The sequence below is a fragment of the Rhinolophus sinicus genome, chromosome 14 (genome assembly GCF_057876585.1).
Source record: "Rhinolophus sinicus isolate RSI-liver-muscle chromosome 14, RSI-T2T, whole genome shotgun sequence".
Classification (NCBI taxonomy): Eukaryota; Metazoa; Chordata; class Mammalia; order Chiroptera; family Rhinolophidae; genus Rhinolophus; species Rhinolophus sinicus.
This window is the reverse complement of record NC_142514.1, coordinates 37,812,435-37,832,837: the sequence shown is the minus strand read 5'-3', so window position 1 is coordinate 37,832,837 and position 20,403 is coordinate 37,812,435. Positions and strand designations below refer to the sequence as shown.

At 46.5% G+C, this 20,403-nt stretch overlaps 1 protein-coding gene across 2 annotated transcripts in view; it reads left to right on the top strand.

Moving 5' to 3' along the window:
- Positions 1-20,403, top strand: part of SLC1A7 (solute carrier family 1 member 7) — a 46,572-nt gene that overhangs the window by 1,493 nt on the left and 24,676 nt on the right. For both annotated transcript variants that reach the window (XM_019742840.3, XM_074334739.2), the window contains exon 2: positions 5,390-5,469. In XM_019742840.3, the coding sequence (XP_019598399.2) occupies positions 5,390-5,469 (80 nt within the window). The remainder of the gene's footprint in view (positions 1-5,389; positions 5,470-20,403) is intronic.

Sequence of the window (20,403 nt, the reverse complement as noted above, 5' to 3'; positions counted from 1 at the left end):
AGAAAGAGGACCCGGAGTATCCTGTCTAAAGTTTGGTCAAGGAGAGAGTCTTTGCCAATGGGCTCCTGAAAAATTCCCTATTTCAGAAAATTTCTCTTCCTGTAGTTCACCGATATCTAATATGAACTCTACGACTGAAGTTCAAGGCATCAGATTTCGTCTTCCATTAAAAGCAAAACACCCCCTCCCTGGGAATTGAGCCACTATTACTGTAGTAACACTGGTAAGTTACCACGATCAGTTATTTGGGGAAAAGGATGAACTCTGGAGGCAGAGAAACCCTGAACTTTGACTCTACCAGTAAGTGGCTGAGCGGCCCTATGCAAAATCCTATCTTCTTTCTGGGCGTCAATTTTCTTATCTGAAAAATAGAGTTGTGGGGCGCGGGGGCACTAGAATTGTTGTGAGGAGTAAACAAGGATTCATCAGTGCCTGGCATATAGTGGGTTCTTAGTGAATGTTACTTTCCTCCTCCATCTCTTAGCTACCTGCCCAAGCCCTACCTTCATCAAGACCATCTCCTATTCCATATCTTACAAAAATTCTTCCAGACCTACCCATATCTGAAATAATACTCTCCCATACTCAGCCCTCGCTCACCCTCCACTGTAACCAGCTGCTGGCTGTCTTGCTTCAAAGCCATTTGTGTAGGAGTCTATTTCTCCCATCAGATTTCGACTTGCTGAATATCACATGGGCTTTATTGAATCAAAATGGGAGCCTAGTTCAGTGCTTGTCACAGAGAGAACCCTCAACAGCTGAATTAAACTGGCAACGGCACAAACAATCTGCTATCTACTTTCTTTAATTTTCCTCAACAACAACAATATATTTCCTGCAGAAGATTATGTTGTGAAAACAAATTGGAATGCCTGTTATTAAAAGCCAAACTCATCTGGGGCCTCCTTCCCCAAAAGCTGCCTTCCCCATCTGTTTGGAAATTCAAATGTGTTCCCGTCTGGATTAACCAACCTGCCAGATAAACTGAAGGATGTGGAGTCTTAGAACAATTATTTGGCAGGACTTGGCTTTTTCAGCATCTTACTTTGAAATCCAGGAGTTGTTTGTTTGATCTCTGCCTGTGACTCAGAAACCAAACTCTTCTTATTTTGTGAGCTTACGCAACAAGCAAAAATCATAAACAATTTGCAAAATGGTAGAATATCCTATTTGAGAAAAGAACTTACAAAATCACAAGACTTGGAATTTTTTTTTTTTAAATCAGCATCGCATTTAAACATATAGGTCATTTTGAGAGTGCTAGTTAAACCATGGTGAATTTACAATTGTATCCATTTTCCTTTCTTTCCTGGAATTCACCAAAATTGTAGTGGAAAAAAGATACGGACTCCCAAGAACAAAGAGAATATAAAAGAAGACAGTTGAGAAAAGTCAAATGACTACAATACATTAGGCAAAATGGGAAGTGGATAGAGTTGAATGACCTCATCTAGGACAGCACTAAAAGCTAAAATCTGTGTCTCTAGAAGTACATACCACATTAGCTCGTCTTGGAGAACTCCACAAGAACTCTGGACTTGAAGGTGCAGGTGTGGCAGGAGGCAGGAGTGAAGCATAGAGGTGAGATCAGAGACATTGGTCGGAACTTTGGTCGGAACTAACTGGAGCAGTTAGACCCCTAGGTCCCTTCCAGTTCATGTAATCAGCGGACTCCTCATCCACCCACCTCTACCCCACTGCTTGCCCCAAGGAACCAGAGAAGCTTGACTTAGGGTATTAGGCCCACCTGTGTGTGTTGGGGGAGGGAAGGTGGTGAGGCTCATACTGTAAATGAATTAGTGGACATCTGTGTTCTGAGTGTGGGCTCCCCATAAGATGGCTGTCAGCTGGGCTTAGGCACAGGCACACCACCCAGTCAGAGGTAGGAAGAGATTTATCTCACTGAAGCCACAGAGAAAAGATCTCCAAATTCTGATGTAAGGGAGATTCTTCCCCTATCCCACCCTACCCCAGTGAAAAAAAAAAACACAAAAAAAAACCCAAAAAACAGATAATCAACCATCACCCTTCTTTGAGGAGCCATCAGTTGACAAGTTCTACTCATGTACACAGAATTTTAATGTCTCACACTTCCATATGAGCAGAAAGCCAAAGTCAAAGCTTCTAACGTGAAAGACAGAAACTAAACAAACAGAAAAGAGGGTCTCTAATGAAGCAGAGACAATGCAAGGGGTAGAAGAAAACTTAAAAAAATTTTTTTAAGTTCTTCAAAAATATGAGAAACTGTATAGTGACTATAAAATTAAATGGGATGCAAAAAGAAGAAACAACCTGAGAACAAGAAAGAGCTTTGGGAAATTAAAAATAGGTAAGCCAAAGTTAAAATATTAATAGCTGGGATAAAGTTGCAGAAATCTCTCAGAGAGTAAAACAAAAAGAGATGAAGATGGAAAAAGAAAATATAAGAAAATTAGAATGTCCATCATCCAACTCTCTAATGAGAGCTTTAGAGAAAGCTAACAGAAAAAAGTGGAGATAAAAAATTCACAGGGAAGACAAGAAAGTTCTCAGCAATGAAATCTATGCACAGCACTGCAAATTTTAAGAGAGAGAGAGAGAGAGAGAGAGAGAGAGAGAGAATACCATGTTATATCACCTTAAAATTACAGAAAATGGGAGATAAACACATGATTCTTAAATGGTTCTGAGAGAATAAGACCAGTCTCATGTAAAGAAGAGGAAGTAAGAATGGCTCCAAACATCTTAAGCAACACTAGATTCTAGAAGACAAGGGGAGATGCCTTTGACATGTAGAGGGAATATTCTTTTAAACTAAGAATCTTATATAGTATAGCCACACTATTATCAGAGGTTAAGTGTAGAATAAACACATTTTTACTTATGTAAGGACTCAGAAGTTTCTCTCCCATTCACCCTTACTGTGGAAGCTACCAAAAGAGATGTTCCAGCAAAACAAGGAAATAAAACAAGAAGACAAGGGATCCAGGCAAGAGGGGATCCTATACAGGAGAAAGTTCCAGAATAACAGCAAAGAGGAGATCTGGGACAACCACTGGGCCTAGACAGCAATATGTCCAAACTGGAACAGGAAGATGGAGATCTTAGACTGAGGTCTCAGAGGACATAAAATGGAACTGACGTGCATGAGTATACAAAAAATACTATTGTTAGGCATTTCAAAAGAGATGTTAAAGCATTTGGAAGAAATTAGTGAGTGATCCATAGAAAACAAGGCAAATGAAAAATCAGTCAATTATTAACTTCAAGGAAAATAAAAATGAAGGTTGTATCAAAAGGAGGCATGGTTGTAGCGTTTTACTTTTCTCAACAGTGGACAATATTTTATGATCAAAATATTATAAACCTGGACTGTTAATCTAATCAAGAATTGGTATAGTGGTGAAATGGTAGGAGGAAAAAGGGAATGGAGTCTTCATCTGTCATGGCAGGGAAGTTAATAGATGTCAAAAAGATACATCTAGAAATAGTATTATAACCATAGTATTTAGAACTAATAACACTAAGGGAAACAGCTAGAGGAGGTGAAGATATTGACTCCTGGGAAGTTGGGGAGGGGATAGAGATGCGTGAGGAAGGGGCTGCCTTTTTATCAGTATAGTGCTACTTAAATTAAAAAGTATACACATAGATTAAAATTAATTAAAAATACATAGTATGGTAGGTATATTTTTAAAAGCAGATTTTTTGGTGTGTTGTAAATGGCAGGAGAATGGGGCGAGGAGGCCTGATTTCCTGTCCTGCACTGTTGCTAACTCAGTGTGTGGGGCAAGTCACCTCCTTTTCTGGCTCAGTTTCCTCATCTACAAAATGAGTCAGCTGAGCTAGAAGATTTTTAAAACCCCTTCTTTGCACCAAAATTCTATGATTTGGGACTTTTCAAATATCAGACCATTAACCAAGTGTTATGTTTGGCTTTGGTTTAAAAAAAAAAAAAAAGAAGATAGCTGCAAGTACAAAACTTTAACTTGGGTGGTGTTTGCAAGTCCATGGACTGGCCTCACCCACAATCTTACCCTCTGAGGAAAGTGACCTCAAGCTACGGTTGTCAGAAACAGCAACACTGAATTAAATTAAATTTAAATTTAAAAACAGCACACCAGGTTGAATTTGAATTTCAGATAAACAAGAAATACTGTTTAGTATAAGTAAAGAGCAAATATTTGTTGTTTATCTGAAATTTAAATTTTACTGGGCTTAGTGGCGCCTTCCACTTCAGTTGTCAGTTTCGGCCATGTGATGGATTACTCTGCAGACAGTTGATTGGCTAAGGATTTAGCGCCCTAATCCAAGTCCCCATGGATAGGCTGGAACCAGCAGCCCATGAGGAAGCCCAGTGTAAGGTCTCTGCCCAGTAAGGGCTCTTTATACGGAATGGTGTCTCATCAGCCCAATCTCATTCTCTTTCAGCATTTTAAATGAGACCTGCTGTGAGGGGCTAGTAAAAATCTGTGAAGAGGGTGGGGGCGTGCTACGGAATGGACCCAATATGGCTAGAAACTGACTCAAGAATGGCATGGTCTGTTTATGAGTCTGTCTCCTTATAAACTAGACTGAGAACTTCTCCTGGGCAGGGACCATGTCTAGTTCATTTTGGGGTACCCAGTATGATGCCTCGCACAGTATGGGTTGAATGAATATGTGAACAGTATACAACCCTGTCCTTTAGTCACTTACCACCTGCTACATGAGACAGACTTATACCAAGGATAGGCTGGTGAAGGGTGCAGAGGTGGTGGAGAGCTGTTATTTACTGTGACTACTGAACATTTATTCTCAACCAGGCGCCCTGCCAAGTGCTTTATCTGCATCCTCTCATTTAAGCCTCCAATGACCCTATGAAGTGGTTATTACCCTTATGTTACAGGTGAGAAAACCTCAGAGACATAGAATAACTTGCTTAAGGCAACACAGCTACCATGTTTCCCCGAAAATAAGACCTAGCCGGACCATCCGCTCTAATGTGTCTTTTGGAGCAAAAATTAATATAAGACCCAGTTTTATTTTACTATAGTATAAGACCGGGTCTTATAATACAATATAATATAGTATAATATAATATAATATAATATAATATAATATAATATAATATAATATAATATAATATAATAATACCGGGTCTTATATTAATTTTTGCTCCAAAAGACACATTAAAGCTGATTGTCTGGCTAGGTCTTATTTTCAGAGAAACACAGTAGTTATGGTTAGAGGGACAAGATCAGAACCCATGTTTGGTTAGCTCCAAAAGCCAGTGCTTTCTCCAAGATTCTGTTGTCTATATGCTAGGTAGGAGAGTGCAGACAAAATAGTGCCTGGAGGTTATAAAGGACTGAGCCGGCTGTGAAGTCCGCACCGCCTACTGTAACCCCAGCTCTTGCTGTGTTTTCAGGAAATTAGTTACTTCCAGTTCCCTGGAGAGCTCCTGATGAGGATGTTGAAGATGCTGATCCTGCCGCTGGTGGTCTCCAGGTGAGGGGCAGAGTGTCTGGCTGGGAGGTCTGGGCGAGGTGGGAAGAGGATTCTGTACAGGTGCTGTCCGTGCCCTGCTCCTGTTGTGGGTGGATGCAGGCCTGGGAGCAGCCTTTATGAGCTGCTGGAGTCTGTGTTGCTCAGTGGCACGTTATCTCAGTCCCATTCAATGAACGTTTTAGTCACTTGAACAAGTGATTTGGAGTCATAGGAAGGGACCTGACTCCAAAGTAGCTCGGGGCGAGGGGTTCAGGGATTGCTTTCCAAAGGAGGGGCTCTATGGTGAGTGCAGCAGGGTGAGGGAAAAGATGACTTTGGAGACACTCATGAGATGATGTCCTGGCTCAGCAGTGTACTGCACTGGCTGTGCAACCTTGGACAGGTTATCAAACTTCTCTGAGCCTCAGTTTTCTCATCTGTAAAATGGGAACAACACCTACTCCCAAGCATTGTTGTGTGGACTACAGGAGGCTATATATTTGGGTGTGCCAAATATTCAGGGGGCTGGATAACAGGGTGTGAGGGAAAGATGGTGGGAGATGAAGTTGGAGGATGGATTCTTACTCAATCAGGAAAGACCTTGAGTGCTACGCTAAAGAATTGAGACTTCACCCACTAGAGTGATAGCCATAGGAAATCGTTGGAGATCACCTGGTCTCTATACTGATGTGCTGTGTGACCTTGGGCCAACCCTTGCTCCTCTCTAGGTCTCAGACTTTCCAGATGTGTAGTGAACTGGCTATTCCAGATGGTGTCTAAGAGCCCTTTGCTCTGAGGCCATAGGTTTAGAATCCTTACCTCCCAGGACTTCTCTGCAGGGAGGGAAGTGAATCCTGTGGGTGGGGGTGGGGGGGTATGATGGGCTCTGTCCCCTAAGGCAGGGTCATCAGCCTCCCTGCTACTGAGGAGTGAGCCAGCTTCTCCACATTTCCCTCTAGTGTCCTGGAGATAGTGCTGCCCAGGCTGGGAGGCCAGTTAATGTCACTTTCTGCTCCTTGCAGGGTGGCCTTGTCAAACACAGCTCAGCTTCTTGTAGGCAGCATTTAGGTCTCTCAGGACTCAGACTTCAAGGTTCTACTGAAATGCCACCTCCCTCTGGCAGCTTTCCCTGATTTCTCAACCCATTCTTGTTGTTGTCTCCTCCTTATACATCTCCTGAATCATGCACTGAGTCTGTGAATCTGTCAAGGTCACCAGTGGCCCCCATGTTGCTAAATCCAAACGACACTCTCAGTTGTTGCTCTACGTGACCTTTCCACAGCAGTTGATACACTTGGTACAGCCTCTAATCACTCTTTCCCTCCTAAAATACTCTTTCTTATCACCTTACATTCTCCTGGCTCTTTGCCTGCCCTCTGCCCCTCCACCCCACTCTCTCTATTCACTCTCTAAACGTTGCAATTTCTCAGGCCTTTTCTCATCTGTCCTCAGGGCTTTAATACCCACCTACAAGTCCAACTCTCCCCAACATAGATTTCCCTCCTCCCTCCAGGGCTTCTCCTCTTAGCTCCACACTCAAACTATTACTTGACATCTCCACTGGGTGTTTCACAAGCATTTCAAATTCAGCATAACCACCTTGAGATTTTATTCAGCAAACTAGCTCCTTCTTCTGTTTTCTGTTTGTCAGTAAATGGCAGCTCCATCTACCCAGTTATTCAAGCCTCCTTGCTTATTCCCTTTGCGCCAAGGCCAGTCCATCAGCAACTCCAGATTCTTCCTCCTAAATAGAACCCAGCTTCATCCCCACCATGCAGGTCTGACGCCACAGTAACCTCCCTGGCCTCACGTCGGTTCTTGTTCCCCTCCGATGCATTCTCCACACAGTGGGCAGAATGATTTTGTGAAAAGCTGATTGAGCCATGTCACTTATTTACCGAAAACCCTTCAGTGGCTTCCATGGCATTTAGAATAAACCCTCACATCCTTAACCTGAGTTAGAAGGCCCTGCATTACCCCTCCAGCCTCTGCCCCACGTCATCTCGTGCCCCACTCACTCCAGTCCCAGGGGCCTTTTAGTTTCGGTGGCAGACCAAACCCTTCCCCATCTCAAGGTCTCCACACGTGCTGTTCCTTCTGGCTGGAACGTGCTTCCCCAGTGCTTTATGCCTCTTCCTCCTCTTCCTTTAGATCTCAGCCTCCATGTTGCCTCTTTAGAAAGGCGCTCCCCACCCCTTCACCACCACCTTTACTCTTCCTCCTTATGCCCTGTTCCTTGCCCCATACAGCACTTATTATACATTGTTATTCTATCTGAATTAAATTATTGAATGGTTTCCTTATCTTCCACTGGAACATAAACTCTGTAAAAGCAGAGATGATATTCTGTTGAGGTTCTACTCTAGACCTAGCCAAGCGCCTGGCACACAGTAGGTACTCATTCATACTTGTCAAGTGAACTAATGAATTTAACAATCATGCATTGTGCTTTCTGGGTATTTGGCCTGATACTGGGCGTGACAGATACAAAGATGTGTTTCTGTCCCTGAGGAGTCCATAGGCTGTGAGGGAGACTGATGAGAAAATAGACAATTACACAGCAGCTAAATAAGTGCATCGATGGAAAAAACACAGGACTTTTCTTTTTTCACTTTTTTTTCTCAGTTTTATAACAAAATAAAGCACTGGACTCTTGTTAGGCAGCTTTCCCATCCTTTACTGCTGACCATCCTTACTGCCAGGGCATCACCTCTTACTCAGAACAGAAAGCCCTGAAAGGTAGAGGCCCTTGTGTGGACCCTGCAGTCACACAGACCTGGGTTCCCATCCTGCCCTGCCATTTCCTAGCTGTGTGACCTGGAGCAAGTCATTTAACTTAAAAAATTCCTGGACTCAGAGAGTCAGAGGCCTGGGCCCCAGACCTGCTTCCAACACAAATCATCATGTGATCTTGGCTAAGTCACCGTCGCCCTGAGCCTTAGTTTACCTAGTTTACCTTGTCACAAAGGGCCTGTCCAGCTCTCCGAGTCCTGGCTCTCATAGTCCTGGTCTCTTTCCACCAGACCAAAGCGCTTGGTCTTGGCTGGAAATGGAATGTGATATTAACTTGAGAAAAGCCAGTGTATGTTCATACATTTCATTTGTTTATTATACAGTTTGGGCTGGGGGTAGAGTAACCGTGTCATTGAAAAATGGCAGTGCTTTAAATTTTTCCTGCTAAGGGAGAATTAAACTTTCTTGGGGGAAAAAATGACCCATTTCTGAGCCCCAATCGCCTCCATCCCTGAACCTTCCTTCCTTTAGCTTCAACTGGTCCATAATCCACCCATCCACCCATCACCCACAGTTCCCTGAGCTCTTGCTCTGGCCAGCCCAGGGCCGGGCCTTCCGGTCAAGGAGCAGCAACTCTGGTGTGGGGATTGTCACTTGGGGCTGAGCAAGATCACCAAAGCTGCTTTGAAAATTCAGATGGCAGGCTGGGCTTACTGAACCAGAACTGCCAAGGGGACCAAGCAGGGGTTTGTTATAAAACAAACACCAGAATTGTTCTAATGGTTAAAAAAAAAAAAAAAAAAAAAAAATTCCTGATGTCTTGGGATCAGGCCTTCTGGCTGGAGCTAAAGGGCCTGGCTGCTGCTCTTCTGTCCCCAGGGGCTCCAAGATATAACCCCAGGAGACAGGGGTTTTCTGCAGTGTAATCATTCCAAGGCAGTGGGAGGACACACATTAAGGCACATTTGCTTCTAGTTCCAACAACCTGCAAGTCTGGGTCCCAAAGCCTGGCATTCATGACTCTAAATTCTCTAACTTCTTTTCCAGAAGAACCCGCCACCCCATCTCTATGCCAGATGCCTAAAAGCAGGCTGGTCGTCTCATTAGTCCCTAAGCATGCCACAAACTTTTCTACCTCCACGCCTTTGCTTATGCCGTTCCCCCTTCCACGGATGCCCTCTTCTCCTCTTAGTCAAGTCCCACTCTATGTTCAAGACCTAGCTTAAGTTTCTGTCTGTGAAATGCTCCCAGCTCTTCATTTATGAATAACTATTGGTGATGACCTGTCCCCACCACTGATGCTGCTTGCAACCCTGGATGTACTCAGTATGGTTCGTTAAATGAATTTTGTAGTCACAGCTGGCGTACTACTTTATGGGGTACTGACACCTTTCTTTGTACAGTAGTGACATAGAAATAAGCTACCATTTTTATTTGGACTAACCATTCATGTCACTGAACAAGAAGTGCCCTGCCAAGGGGTAGGACCAGTCATCATAACCTCTCCACGGAGAAGGGTCATGTACATCGCTGTATTTTTATGTAAGATGCTAGGAGGGGCTCAGGTTCATTTTCCCCTTGTCACTCACACTAACCTCTACCTGGCAGTCAGCGTAACAGATTTTTGCAGGAAATGGAAATCTAATAGACAAGCAAAGAGAGATGAAGAGATGTAATGAAGTCTGGGTGGTAATGGTGGAGGTTGATACAAGGGGTGAAAAGACCCTGCGCCTGCCTGGGAGGGTCTCACCATCTGGCAGGGAGACAGTCACAGAGACAGTTTGTTCCACAGAAAGGAGGCCTGGTGGGAGGAAGGTGGGGCAGCTGGCCTGGGTTGGAGCCCAGTTCAATCACTCTTCCCACAATCTGGCACCTTCCAGCTCTTGGGCCGCTTTTCTCTAGAATCCACACCAAACCAGCACCAAACCTGAGCCCCCCGACCCCCACCACAGACAGGCCCGCCACAGTGCAGCTGAGTGCACCCTACCCTTGGCCAGTTGGGACTCCTTAAGTCACAATAAGGGAATCTGCACGAGGCTCCAGGGTAAGAACAGGGGCTTTGGAGTCACTCACCAGATGTATGAACTTAAACAAGTCTCTTAGCATGGGAGCCTCAGTGACCTTATCTGTAAAATGGGAAGGACACCGCCCTCCCTCGCAGGGTTATTCTGAGAATGAAATAAGATAATGTGCTTGAAGCACCCAGCATGGCTCCTGACATACTACGGACGTCAGATTGACCAGGCTTCTCCAAGGCCCAGATGAGAAGTTTCATGAAACCCTCCTCCTCTGCTTCTGCTGTCAGCAGGCAGCCCCTTGGGGCGACCTCCTCCTCCTTCATACTTTTACTTAGCACTGCAGCTTACTGGTCATTTTTCTAGAAAGTGTCCACTGACTCAGGCACACTTGGTGCTGATACAGACCTGCACGTAGCGCTCCTCCCTCCGAGTCCCACACATCTGTGTTCACGGCAGCCTTCGCAGGGGCACGGACCAGGTCCCACACATGTCCACGTCACACACCGTCACCAGTGCCCAGAGCCATTCCCCACACCATGACTGGCGAAACCTCCTATTTTTCCATGAATTCCCAGTGCTTACTGCCTCTTGCTTTTCTCTGTCTTCAGATTCCTACAATAAGTCATGAGGTACAGCCATCACCGGTACACACATATCCCTTGCTTCAAGTGGTTGTTAAATTCTGTAACTTCACTGACAGTTGGGAGCAAGATCACACTGAGGAATGTAATCCCTTCAGCTGTCGCTTGGTTCTCTCTCTCTCTCTCTCTCTCTCTCTCTCTCTCTCTCTCTCTCTCTCTCTCATTAGTTATCTATTGCTGGGTAACAAATTACCACAAACTTAGTGACCTAACACAACCTCCATTTATTATCTACCAGTTTCGATGGGTCAGAAACTGTTGGATTCTCCGCTTGGTATCTCACGAGGCTGCAATCAAAGTCAGCTGCGCTGTGTTCTCATCTGAAGGCTTGGCCAGGGAAGAATTCCTTTCCTTGTGGCTATTTGTCTGAGGGCCTGGATTCTTAATGGCCATCAGCTGGAGGCCACCTGCAGGTCCCTGCCTCTGGCCAGTTCCCAACATCAATCTTTGCTTGGTCAAGGCCAGGAGGATGATCCGTCACTCTCCAGTTATCTATGACAGAGTCTCATACAATATAGTCATAGGCGTGACCTCCTATTGCCTTTGCCATGTTTTATTAGTGAGAAGTAAGTCACAGATTGTACCCACACTCAGGGACGGGGATTATACAAGGGTGTGGATCACTGAGGGTCATGTTAGGGTTTGTCCACCTTTCTCTCTTTCCCTGCACCTTTCTTCTCTGTACCTTTATTCCAAGACCAGCCATAAATCCTGTCCTTGTCTTTCAAAAGGAACCTCCACTTATACCCTGTTTCTGGTGTGGGGTGGGGTGGAGGTGCTGCTCAGCTTCTGGTACAAGTGGCTCATCAAGGAATTTCTTATGAACAAGGACAAGTCCCTTACCATAAAAAGAATTCTGAAGAATATGAATTTCTCTCTTTCACAGGAACATCACACGGTCTGGTACATAGTAGGTGCCTAATAAATTCATAGTAAATGACTAAAGAACAGTGGACAGGCAGTTGAAGCAGAATTCAGGGAAGTTTCATGACCAGCATTTGAACTGACCCTTGGAGGATGGTTAGGAGTTATCTTTTACAGATGTTTTGTGCTTTAAAAAATTAGGTAAGCAAATTATAAACATTTTTGGTAACAGAGAAGAAAAAAATCCTATCATCACACAACCCTAATTCTGACCCTGTTGTCTTTTTAACTATGAATGTTTATTCTTATCATTCTTAGTGAATTCACCTGGCCCAGAGTGTGGTCCTTGGCTGACTGGTTTGGAAGCTCTACCTCGTCTGAGCCCCTGAACTGGTCAGGCCTATCCTCTGATGCTGGCAAGAGGAGACCAAATAAACCAAATGCCAATTTATTCATTCACAGAAATAAATTCCCAAGAGGACAAATGCCCACAGCCTCTGGCCAGAGCATTTCTCCCTGCAGGCTCACCACTTGGGGAACCCACTGGTTAAATCTGTTTGCCGGCAGGACCATTTAATTAATTGTATAACCAGTGTGACTCCAGGTTTGACATTTTCAGTTCATTTCTGGGGCCCCACCTGTAGAGTCCCAACATATGTGCATTTAAGTGAATCCAATTACATATGCTGTGGAAAGAGAGAAAAATAATTTAAAGGAGGCAGGAGCTCCCCCCTTCAGAGCTATGGCCCCGAGTGAGCGTACCATAGGAGAGGTGCGTCTGCTTTGCACTAAGCCGGTCCTAATTTCCATGTACTTCTCAAAGTGTGAGTATTTCCCTGCAGCCATTGTGATTCCAGGCAGTGAAAGAGGGTAGTTTGGGTTTTATTTTACATCGTGGCCTCTATGTGTATGCAGACTGTTTCAGCTGGTATTCACCTAAAGAAACATCAACCCATTCCAAAACTAGGAGGAAACTGACTTGAATGAATTTGTATGAAACTGTACCTCCTGAACATTACAGGCAATTTAAGGGATCTTCAAGGGTAAATTTAATTATACTTAGTTTTTGCCTTATCTACTGACTTGAGAACTGAATATGCTGAATATAATCCTACTTCTCTGTACAAGCAGGAGGCCTGCACCCCTCAGGCCAAGATCAGCTTATTTTATTCAATGGAACAAGCTGGAACATTTGATATTGCCACTAGCTCTGTTGCTCTGGCTCCTTCCACATGGTGTCGCTGTTGAACACAGGCCCTGCATGCTCTGTTTCCAGCCTGCACACAGCCCCTTGCAGGTGCATATTCCTGCTCCAGGCCCTGGGATGCCTGGCTCTGGCTCCTAGATCCCACCAAAGAGCTCAGGCATTGTTCCTCAAAGCAGCCTCAGGCATGCCCTGGGCTTAGCTCCCTGGGGTTGAGCCCTGAGTCTCTTTGCCCTCCTGGTGAGTTAGCCCTGGGGTGGGGCGGGGAGGGCTTTAGTACCAACAGACTTTGATTACGGGCACCCTAGTATACCCTGACCTTAACTTCAAATCACAGGGAGCATGCGATGGGGTCTTCGTCTCTTTTCCCTCAGAAGGTCCCTGAGCCTCTGGTGCAAATTGGTGCACCTTTCCATAACTGCAGATCTTAAGGTCTCAAGGAGGGACACTGCCATCAAACCACAAAAGTCTCTCCCTTTCCCTGGACAATGTGTCCCTTCTTACCTTACATTTGCCACTTGAAAAATGCTTCTAAAAACAAAATCAGCTGCAAGACTTGCTATCTCTCTATCTATGAACATAGAAGCCTCAAACAAAATTTAGAAAATTCTGCCTCGCATTACGTTAACATAGGAACTAGTAGCCTGATGGTTAGGACCCACTATAGCATTGTCATGTCCTTGAACAAGGGTCCCTCTCCCATGGGTGGTTCTTGGATGCGTGCTGAGTGACTTGCCACTCTCAGCTCCAATGCTGACTGATCCCGTGCTAATTACACCTTTTTTCATTAGAAAAGTCAAGTGTTTGGGCCTGGAAGCCTTCCTTTCCCATTTTCTTCCAGCAATATCATTTGTCACTACTCCGATCTCTTTTGCTTTTCATTTATAGACTAACCCAAAGAGTATTGGCAACTTTCTGTTCCTTTAAGTTCTTGGAGGATACTTACTGTTACTTCTGCAAAAATAAGTCTATCTGCTTCTTCTTCATTTTTAAAAAAAATTTAACATGATGTCATAAGAATTGTCATGCCACACCCTCATCTTCATAATCCTGTTTCACTCTTCCACTCAGGGGCTAGTGCAGGGTCTGCAAAGCCCTTTTCCCTTCACGAGACACACGCTGCTGCTGGATATGCTGTCGGAGCATCACTGTGCCCCAGGACTCGAGATTTGCCTCAAGTTCTGCTATTTATCACACTGTTAGGCTCAGCCATAAAATAGACAGAAGGCCATCTGCAAATTTACAAACCAGTTCCCAGCAGGTGCTTTTCTCTCTCTCTCTCTCTCTCTCTCTCCCTCTCTCTCTCTCTCTCTCTCTCTCTCTCTCTCTCTCTCTCTCTCTTTCTTCCCATGATGGTTCCACTAAGCCTGGAGTTTGCTTCTAAACTTGGGGAGTCAACTGAGCCTTGTTTTCACTCATTCCCAGACCAGAGTGACACAGGGAACGAGGGGTGGGTCAAACCAGCATCTGGATTTAGCTAGAGCCTCGAATTCTCCACTTGCCTTTTGCCAAACTCTCCTCTCTCCTCATTCTTCAGTTTCTTAAACCAGGCATCATTCAAGGAAAACTGAATCCATGTGTTTGTGATTCACTGAGGCTGAACATGGCAGAATGTTTTGTAAGCTCCATATCTTAACAAAGAAATCCAAGTGCGTGTGTGGGTTTGTGTGTGTATGTGTGGTGTGTGCCTTTGCATGTGTGTATGGTGTGCGTGTATGTGTGTGTATGTGTGTTCCTGTGTGTGTATTGTTTTCCTTTCTATTTCTTGTAAGAATTTTGAACTAATTTTTCTTAGAATCAGGAAGTCATGTTTGGCCAAAGAAACCCAACACTCCCTTCTCCCCCTTCCCGAGGAACTCTAGTTTGGCAGAAAACTCCCAAACACCCACGTTCTAACTTATTGGATATGGTCCTGGGCCAAGCAGCCGTCAAAGTCTGGTTTGGGAGCCAGTGTGCGGGGGGGCTGCTGCCCCGTTCTGCCCAGGACGGACATTGAGTGGGGGGGCGGGGGGGCAGCCTGTGCTTCTGGACTCTGCCCCTCAAGCCATGGGGCAACTATTCTTAGCAAAACTCTGCTGACCTCTCTGATGGGAGCCCTGGGATCCGTCTTTGGCTCTCTTGCCCAGTCAGCTGACTGCCTTACTCATCAAGAAGGGAACATGGCCCAGCTGTGGGCTGTGAGTGGGGTCAGACCATTAGCCTGGTGACTCCAAAAAATTCCCAGGTTTTATCACCCATCACAGACTCCCATTCTTCCACCCCTTCCAGTCAGAGATTTCCTATTCATCCTTCAAGGATCCATTCAATAGTCACCTCCTCTGGGAAGCCTAGCCTGATTTCAAGCTGGGCTAGACCCTGCCTCTGGCCTCTTTCATTCCAGCCCTGACCCAGGGTTTTGCGTTATCCAGCTGCAGGTTTATCCGCCCATTGGACAAAGCTCCTTGAGGACGACAAACCCATTTCATTCAGTTTTGGGACCCCACAGCTCCCCAAGCAAGTGTTCAACATGGAGCAGGCTGGGAACATATCTGAGTCCGGGGAGGTGGGCGAGGTTTTGAAAAAGCTCCTGTACTCTTCTCTGTGGAGAATTAGAAGACCCTGCACTGGAGAGGGTCTCATTCGACATAAGGAGGGCCTCACTCCAGCTGGCCCAGCTGGAGCCTTGGGGGAGTAGACACCAGGAGCCCCCCAGATGGAGGAGGAGACAAGAGACCGTATTCCCATAGGCTCTGGGTGGTGTCTTTCCTTCCTGTTGGAGCGGGGCTCCTAACCATGGAGCTGTAGAGCAGAGTAATGGACGCTCTGGCTCCCTCACACCTGACATTCATTGCCTCGTGGGAAAGAAAGGGGTAGGGGTTCAGCTCACGTGGAGTTGGGAACTGAACTTGACCCTTATTACCCTTGGGAATGTAGCCTTCCTGGTGGAAAGTGGTTGAGAATGGTCAATGGTCAGACCATGGGCTCTCTGAGGGCTGCAGCTGTGGCTCCTCCAGCTTTTGCTTTTGATTCAGTTCAAGCTTATTATTTGCAAGCCCCCATCAAGCACCATCCCAGTGCCCAGGGGCCAGGGAAAGAGGGAGCTTCAGAGGGCAGTTGGGGATGCCAGGGCCAGTGCTCCCAAGTCCAAGCCTGTCTCTGTGCCGCCCCCTACTCCTCCTTCTCCCTCCCCTCCTTCCCCCCTTGGAATCTAAAGTGGAACCAAAGAGGTTTTGTCTGTGTGGCTCCAGAGGGCAGGGCTGGGCCCAATGTGGGGAATTCTCTTCCCTAGAGACAGGTTTCATTCTGGACCAGGAAGGACTTTCTAATAAGCATAACTAGCCCACAGTGAAGTTAGTGAGTTCTCTATCCTCTGAGGTGTGCAAACATAGGCAGCAGAGGAATTTCTGCCCTTGGAAGGGAGAAGATAACCCAGACTTTAGCCAAGTGGGAATCTGGATGTCCTGCCTTATGTCTTAGAAGGAGCTGGCTTGAGGGTGGGGGTGTGGCAGAGCCATCTGGGAAGCATAATTCTGCACTAACGTGGCACTTGCTGTCAGCTGCTGGGCCTGTCATCTGCTCAGGGGAAAGAAGTAAGCCATAATGCTTGGAAGAGCTGAGGGGACTCCCATGGACCCCAGATGCCTCCTTCCGGTTGCCTGTCGGGAGGACTCCTTGCAGCTGCATCCCAGAGGCTAGCTTGGGAGAGCTTCCCTGACTGGGTCAGCCGAGGCCAGAACCCAAAGACTTGGCCACAGGGCTAGAGAGCCTACTTGCCGCTAACATCCCGATACCAGGATGTTGTGACTATGGATGTTGTCATGCTAGTAGACCAGGGTTCAAATCTACTTACTCACTCTGTGACTTGAGCAAGTTGCTTGCACACCTCAGTGACTGGGAGCTCACTACTTCTCAAGGTGGTCTCTTCCAGGGCAGGACAGCTCTGTTTGCTGGAAAGTTATTCCTGGTGCTGAGCTGAGAACTGCTTCCCCATGGCTTTCCTCATCAATCCCAGAGTTTCCCAAGTCTGCTCTGCCCCAGGCTCCACAGCCTTGCTTCCTCAGCTGCTTCCCCCAGGCCTGCTTCGCTGTCACCTGCCACCTACCCCAGCTGTCCTCTGTGGGACACACACTTCCCTCCCCTGTCCCTTTCCCAGGGGGTCTCACTGTCAGAGCAGATCTATGTCCTCGTCACAAATTCCCCAGGCTTCTGGCCTCATAGGCTGAGGCCTACCAGCTCCTTGGCAGCCGCACCCGCCAGGTGACTACCAAGGTGGGAGCAAACAAATCCTCAAAGGCCCCCTTCCCATGTGCTGCTGCAACTCAGCCTCCTCTTCCCTTTTCCACCCCAGAGTTTGTGCTCTCTGAGCTACTGGAGCCAAGTATGGCCCAACATGTGTCTGTGTTCAGTTTCGTCATGTCAGAATTGGCCTGTGGTCCCAGCCTGCTTAGTCTGGGGTCTGCTTAGTCCCAACTCCTTCATCCAACACATTAGCTATTCCTCCCAGCTTCCTGTCCTCCACAAATCTGATCCACATGCTGTCAATGGCCTCGGCCAAGCCATTGATAAAAATGACCAAGAAGGACAGGGCAGAAAGCAGAGCCCGGAAGTACACCTCCGGAGACCCTATCAAGTTCTTTTCACTCAGAAAAGGGCACTGCCTGAGGTAGTCATTCCCCAAAGTTCCCATCTGTTCCCCAAAGTTCTGATGTCAACTGCCTCAATGTCACACAGACACACAATGCCAGGGGTACCCCCCCATCCCCCCAAATCAGGTAAGGGGACCAAAGCTGGTCCAAGTGACTTGTTCTCAGGGAACTCACAATGGGTGCTCGTGCTCATCAGAGCTTATAAGTCATCCTTTTAAAAATCTAGTCTAGTATTCCACTATGGCTTAACATCATCCATATCAACAAACATGCACCCAGGCTAGGCCAGGCCCTGAGTTCTGAGGACCTAGAACTGAGCCAGATTCAGCCCTTCCCTGGAGGAGCTCACAGCCTGCTGGAGCAGCTGGGCAGACGATGACATCACGGAGCCAATGCTAAGAACTGGAATGTTTTGAATACTTATTACGTCCCAGGCACTATTCTAAACCTAGGCTCATCCACACAAGAAACCATCGTGTGCCAGAGCTGGGTTTGGCCTTGGGGATTCAGGCGTGGGATTATCAGCAGAATGCCTTGTAACAAACTGGGAAGCACAGGATGCCCTTGGGAGGAGGGCGAGATGGTTGTTAGGGAAGGCTTCCTGGAGGAAGTGATACCTAAACTGACCTTGGAAAGGGCAGGTGAAAATGTGAGGATATGCGTATGGGGTGGGGGATAGAGAGTTCCAGGCTGAAGGAACAGCTAGTACAAAAGTGGTTCAAGGAGCAACGGGGAAACTGGGTGGCGAGAGCAGCACCAGTGAGGAGGGTAGTGACCCGAGGCCATAATGGAGGGTGTACAGTCCCTGAGGGCAATGGGGAGCCACCAAGGACTTCAAACAGGGAGGGATCCCCAGCAGTCTGAGTAGCCTGTCTGCCCTCCAAAGTGAAGTGTGCAGGCCACAGTGGGTACCTCTCAGTATTAGATAGGGTCACAATACCCACCTCAGGGCTGGTATGGGAACAAGGTGAGAGTCAGCAAGCAGCCTTTTCTCCCTCTATGAGGAGGCTGGCACCTGCTGCCTCCCTTCCCCGACCCCTGCAAGTGGGGAAGTTACCAGATTAAAATAGGCTGGGCCCCGGAGCCCAGCCTCCTTTACAATCACCACAATCTCTGAACCCCAATATCTGGGCTCTGGGTTGTGGCCAGATGGCTTGGGAGAGAGCCCAGACTTTGGGCTTCCTGAGGCTCTTCCCTAGGGCCCTGAAGGATTGGGATGGGGGAGGGCTCCCAGGAGCTCCCAGCCATGCTGGGAGTTGGGGAGGAAAGGTACCTATTCTCCCCTCACCATAAATCACAGAGTCAGAAGGGACATTTGAGCTCATCCTCATGGAACCTCCCACTCATCGGGAAGCTTTGATCTAGCATCCCAACAAGCGGTCATTCAGGCTCCACTTGGATACCTCCAAAGATGGGGAGTTTACCACCACAAATCTGAGGACTGTCACCATACGGCAGGTCATGAACTCTGAGAGTTGAACCAAAGAGGCATTACATGGATGGAGGCACATTAAAATCATGGTCAACCCAAACCAGAAGACCTTTTTTCTTACCTAAGAGTTAAACCAAGTCTGTACCATAGAAATGCACTCTGCATATGAGAAGGAACCCCCTGTTCCAGTCTTGACTCTACAGCTAACCAGCTGGGTGGCTTGGCCAATTATCTCCACCCCCTGAGCTTTATTTTCCTTGTCTGTAACTCAAACTGCACAGTCCAATAAGGTACTTACTAGTCATAAGTGACTACTGAACCCTTGAAATGTGGCCAGTACAACTGAGGAACTGAACTTTCTAAAAAATTAAATTAACATTTAAAAGCCAAGCAGTTTTTATATTGATTTCACATGGAAATGACAATATTTTGAATACACTGGGTTAAATAAAGTATTATTAAAATTAATTTCACCAAAAACGAATTTCACCTGTTTTGTTTTCCTTTTTTTAATTTGACTACTAGAAAATTCAGAATTACAAACGTGGCTCACATTATAATTGTATAGGGCAGCGCTGACTTAGAATGTTAAGGATCAAATTAGGTGGAGTTTGGGGACAGTTAAGCTCCAGACAAATTATGGTTTCCGTGACTGCCGGGTACTCAAGGGGATATGTTTTCCATCATACAAGCAAGACATGCTCATTCTACAAACGACAGAGAATGCGAAAAACGTTAAAAACAAACCAGAAATTACCCATAATCCCACCACCCTAAGAGAGCTACTGTTAAACTTTCTTTCTAAAGTTTTTTTCTATGCATGTCCATGTAACATAATACTCCCTGCAAACTACCCTACCTGGCTTTAGGTTTTCAGAAAGGTCACTTTAACAGTTTGGCCTGAAAGTCTGGGGCCTCAAGGAGCCCCTCTCAGCCAAACGGCAGGACCTTGAATCTCCTTTCTTATTACTGTGAGTTCCAGAGTGGCTGTTGTCTCACATGGAATCCAGGCCCTCCCCGTACTTAGCTCCCATTCTTCTTGGCCTCTGCCACCTCCTGCGGTCACCCTGGCACTGCCGGCACCAGACTGGAGAGGGGAGGGTCTGTTCTGTCATCTATTGTCAGAAATGCCCTCCCTACCTGCTCCCATCTCTGCTAATCACCTCTCTCTTCAGTCAGTAGGGAAACCTTTTCCCTTTTGTGGGGAGGGAGGGAGGTTCCAGAGTGGAACTGCTTGGGTCCCAAGTGATGGAATACTTTCCCTTTTATCCATCAGCCTTCTCCTTTCCAGAGCGCCTAGGTCAAGGGCCCTCTCTTGCTATATCTAGAACCTGCGCTCCCTCCCTTCCCAATCCAGTTCTGTCCCTGAATTGCCGCCACCCCCTTGTTAGACCTCTTCTTCCTCGTGGTGACCTTCTGAGAGGCCCGGGGCCCCTTT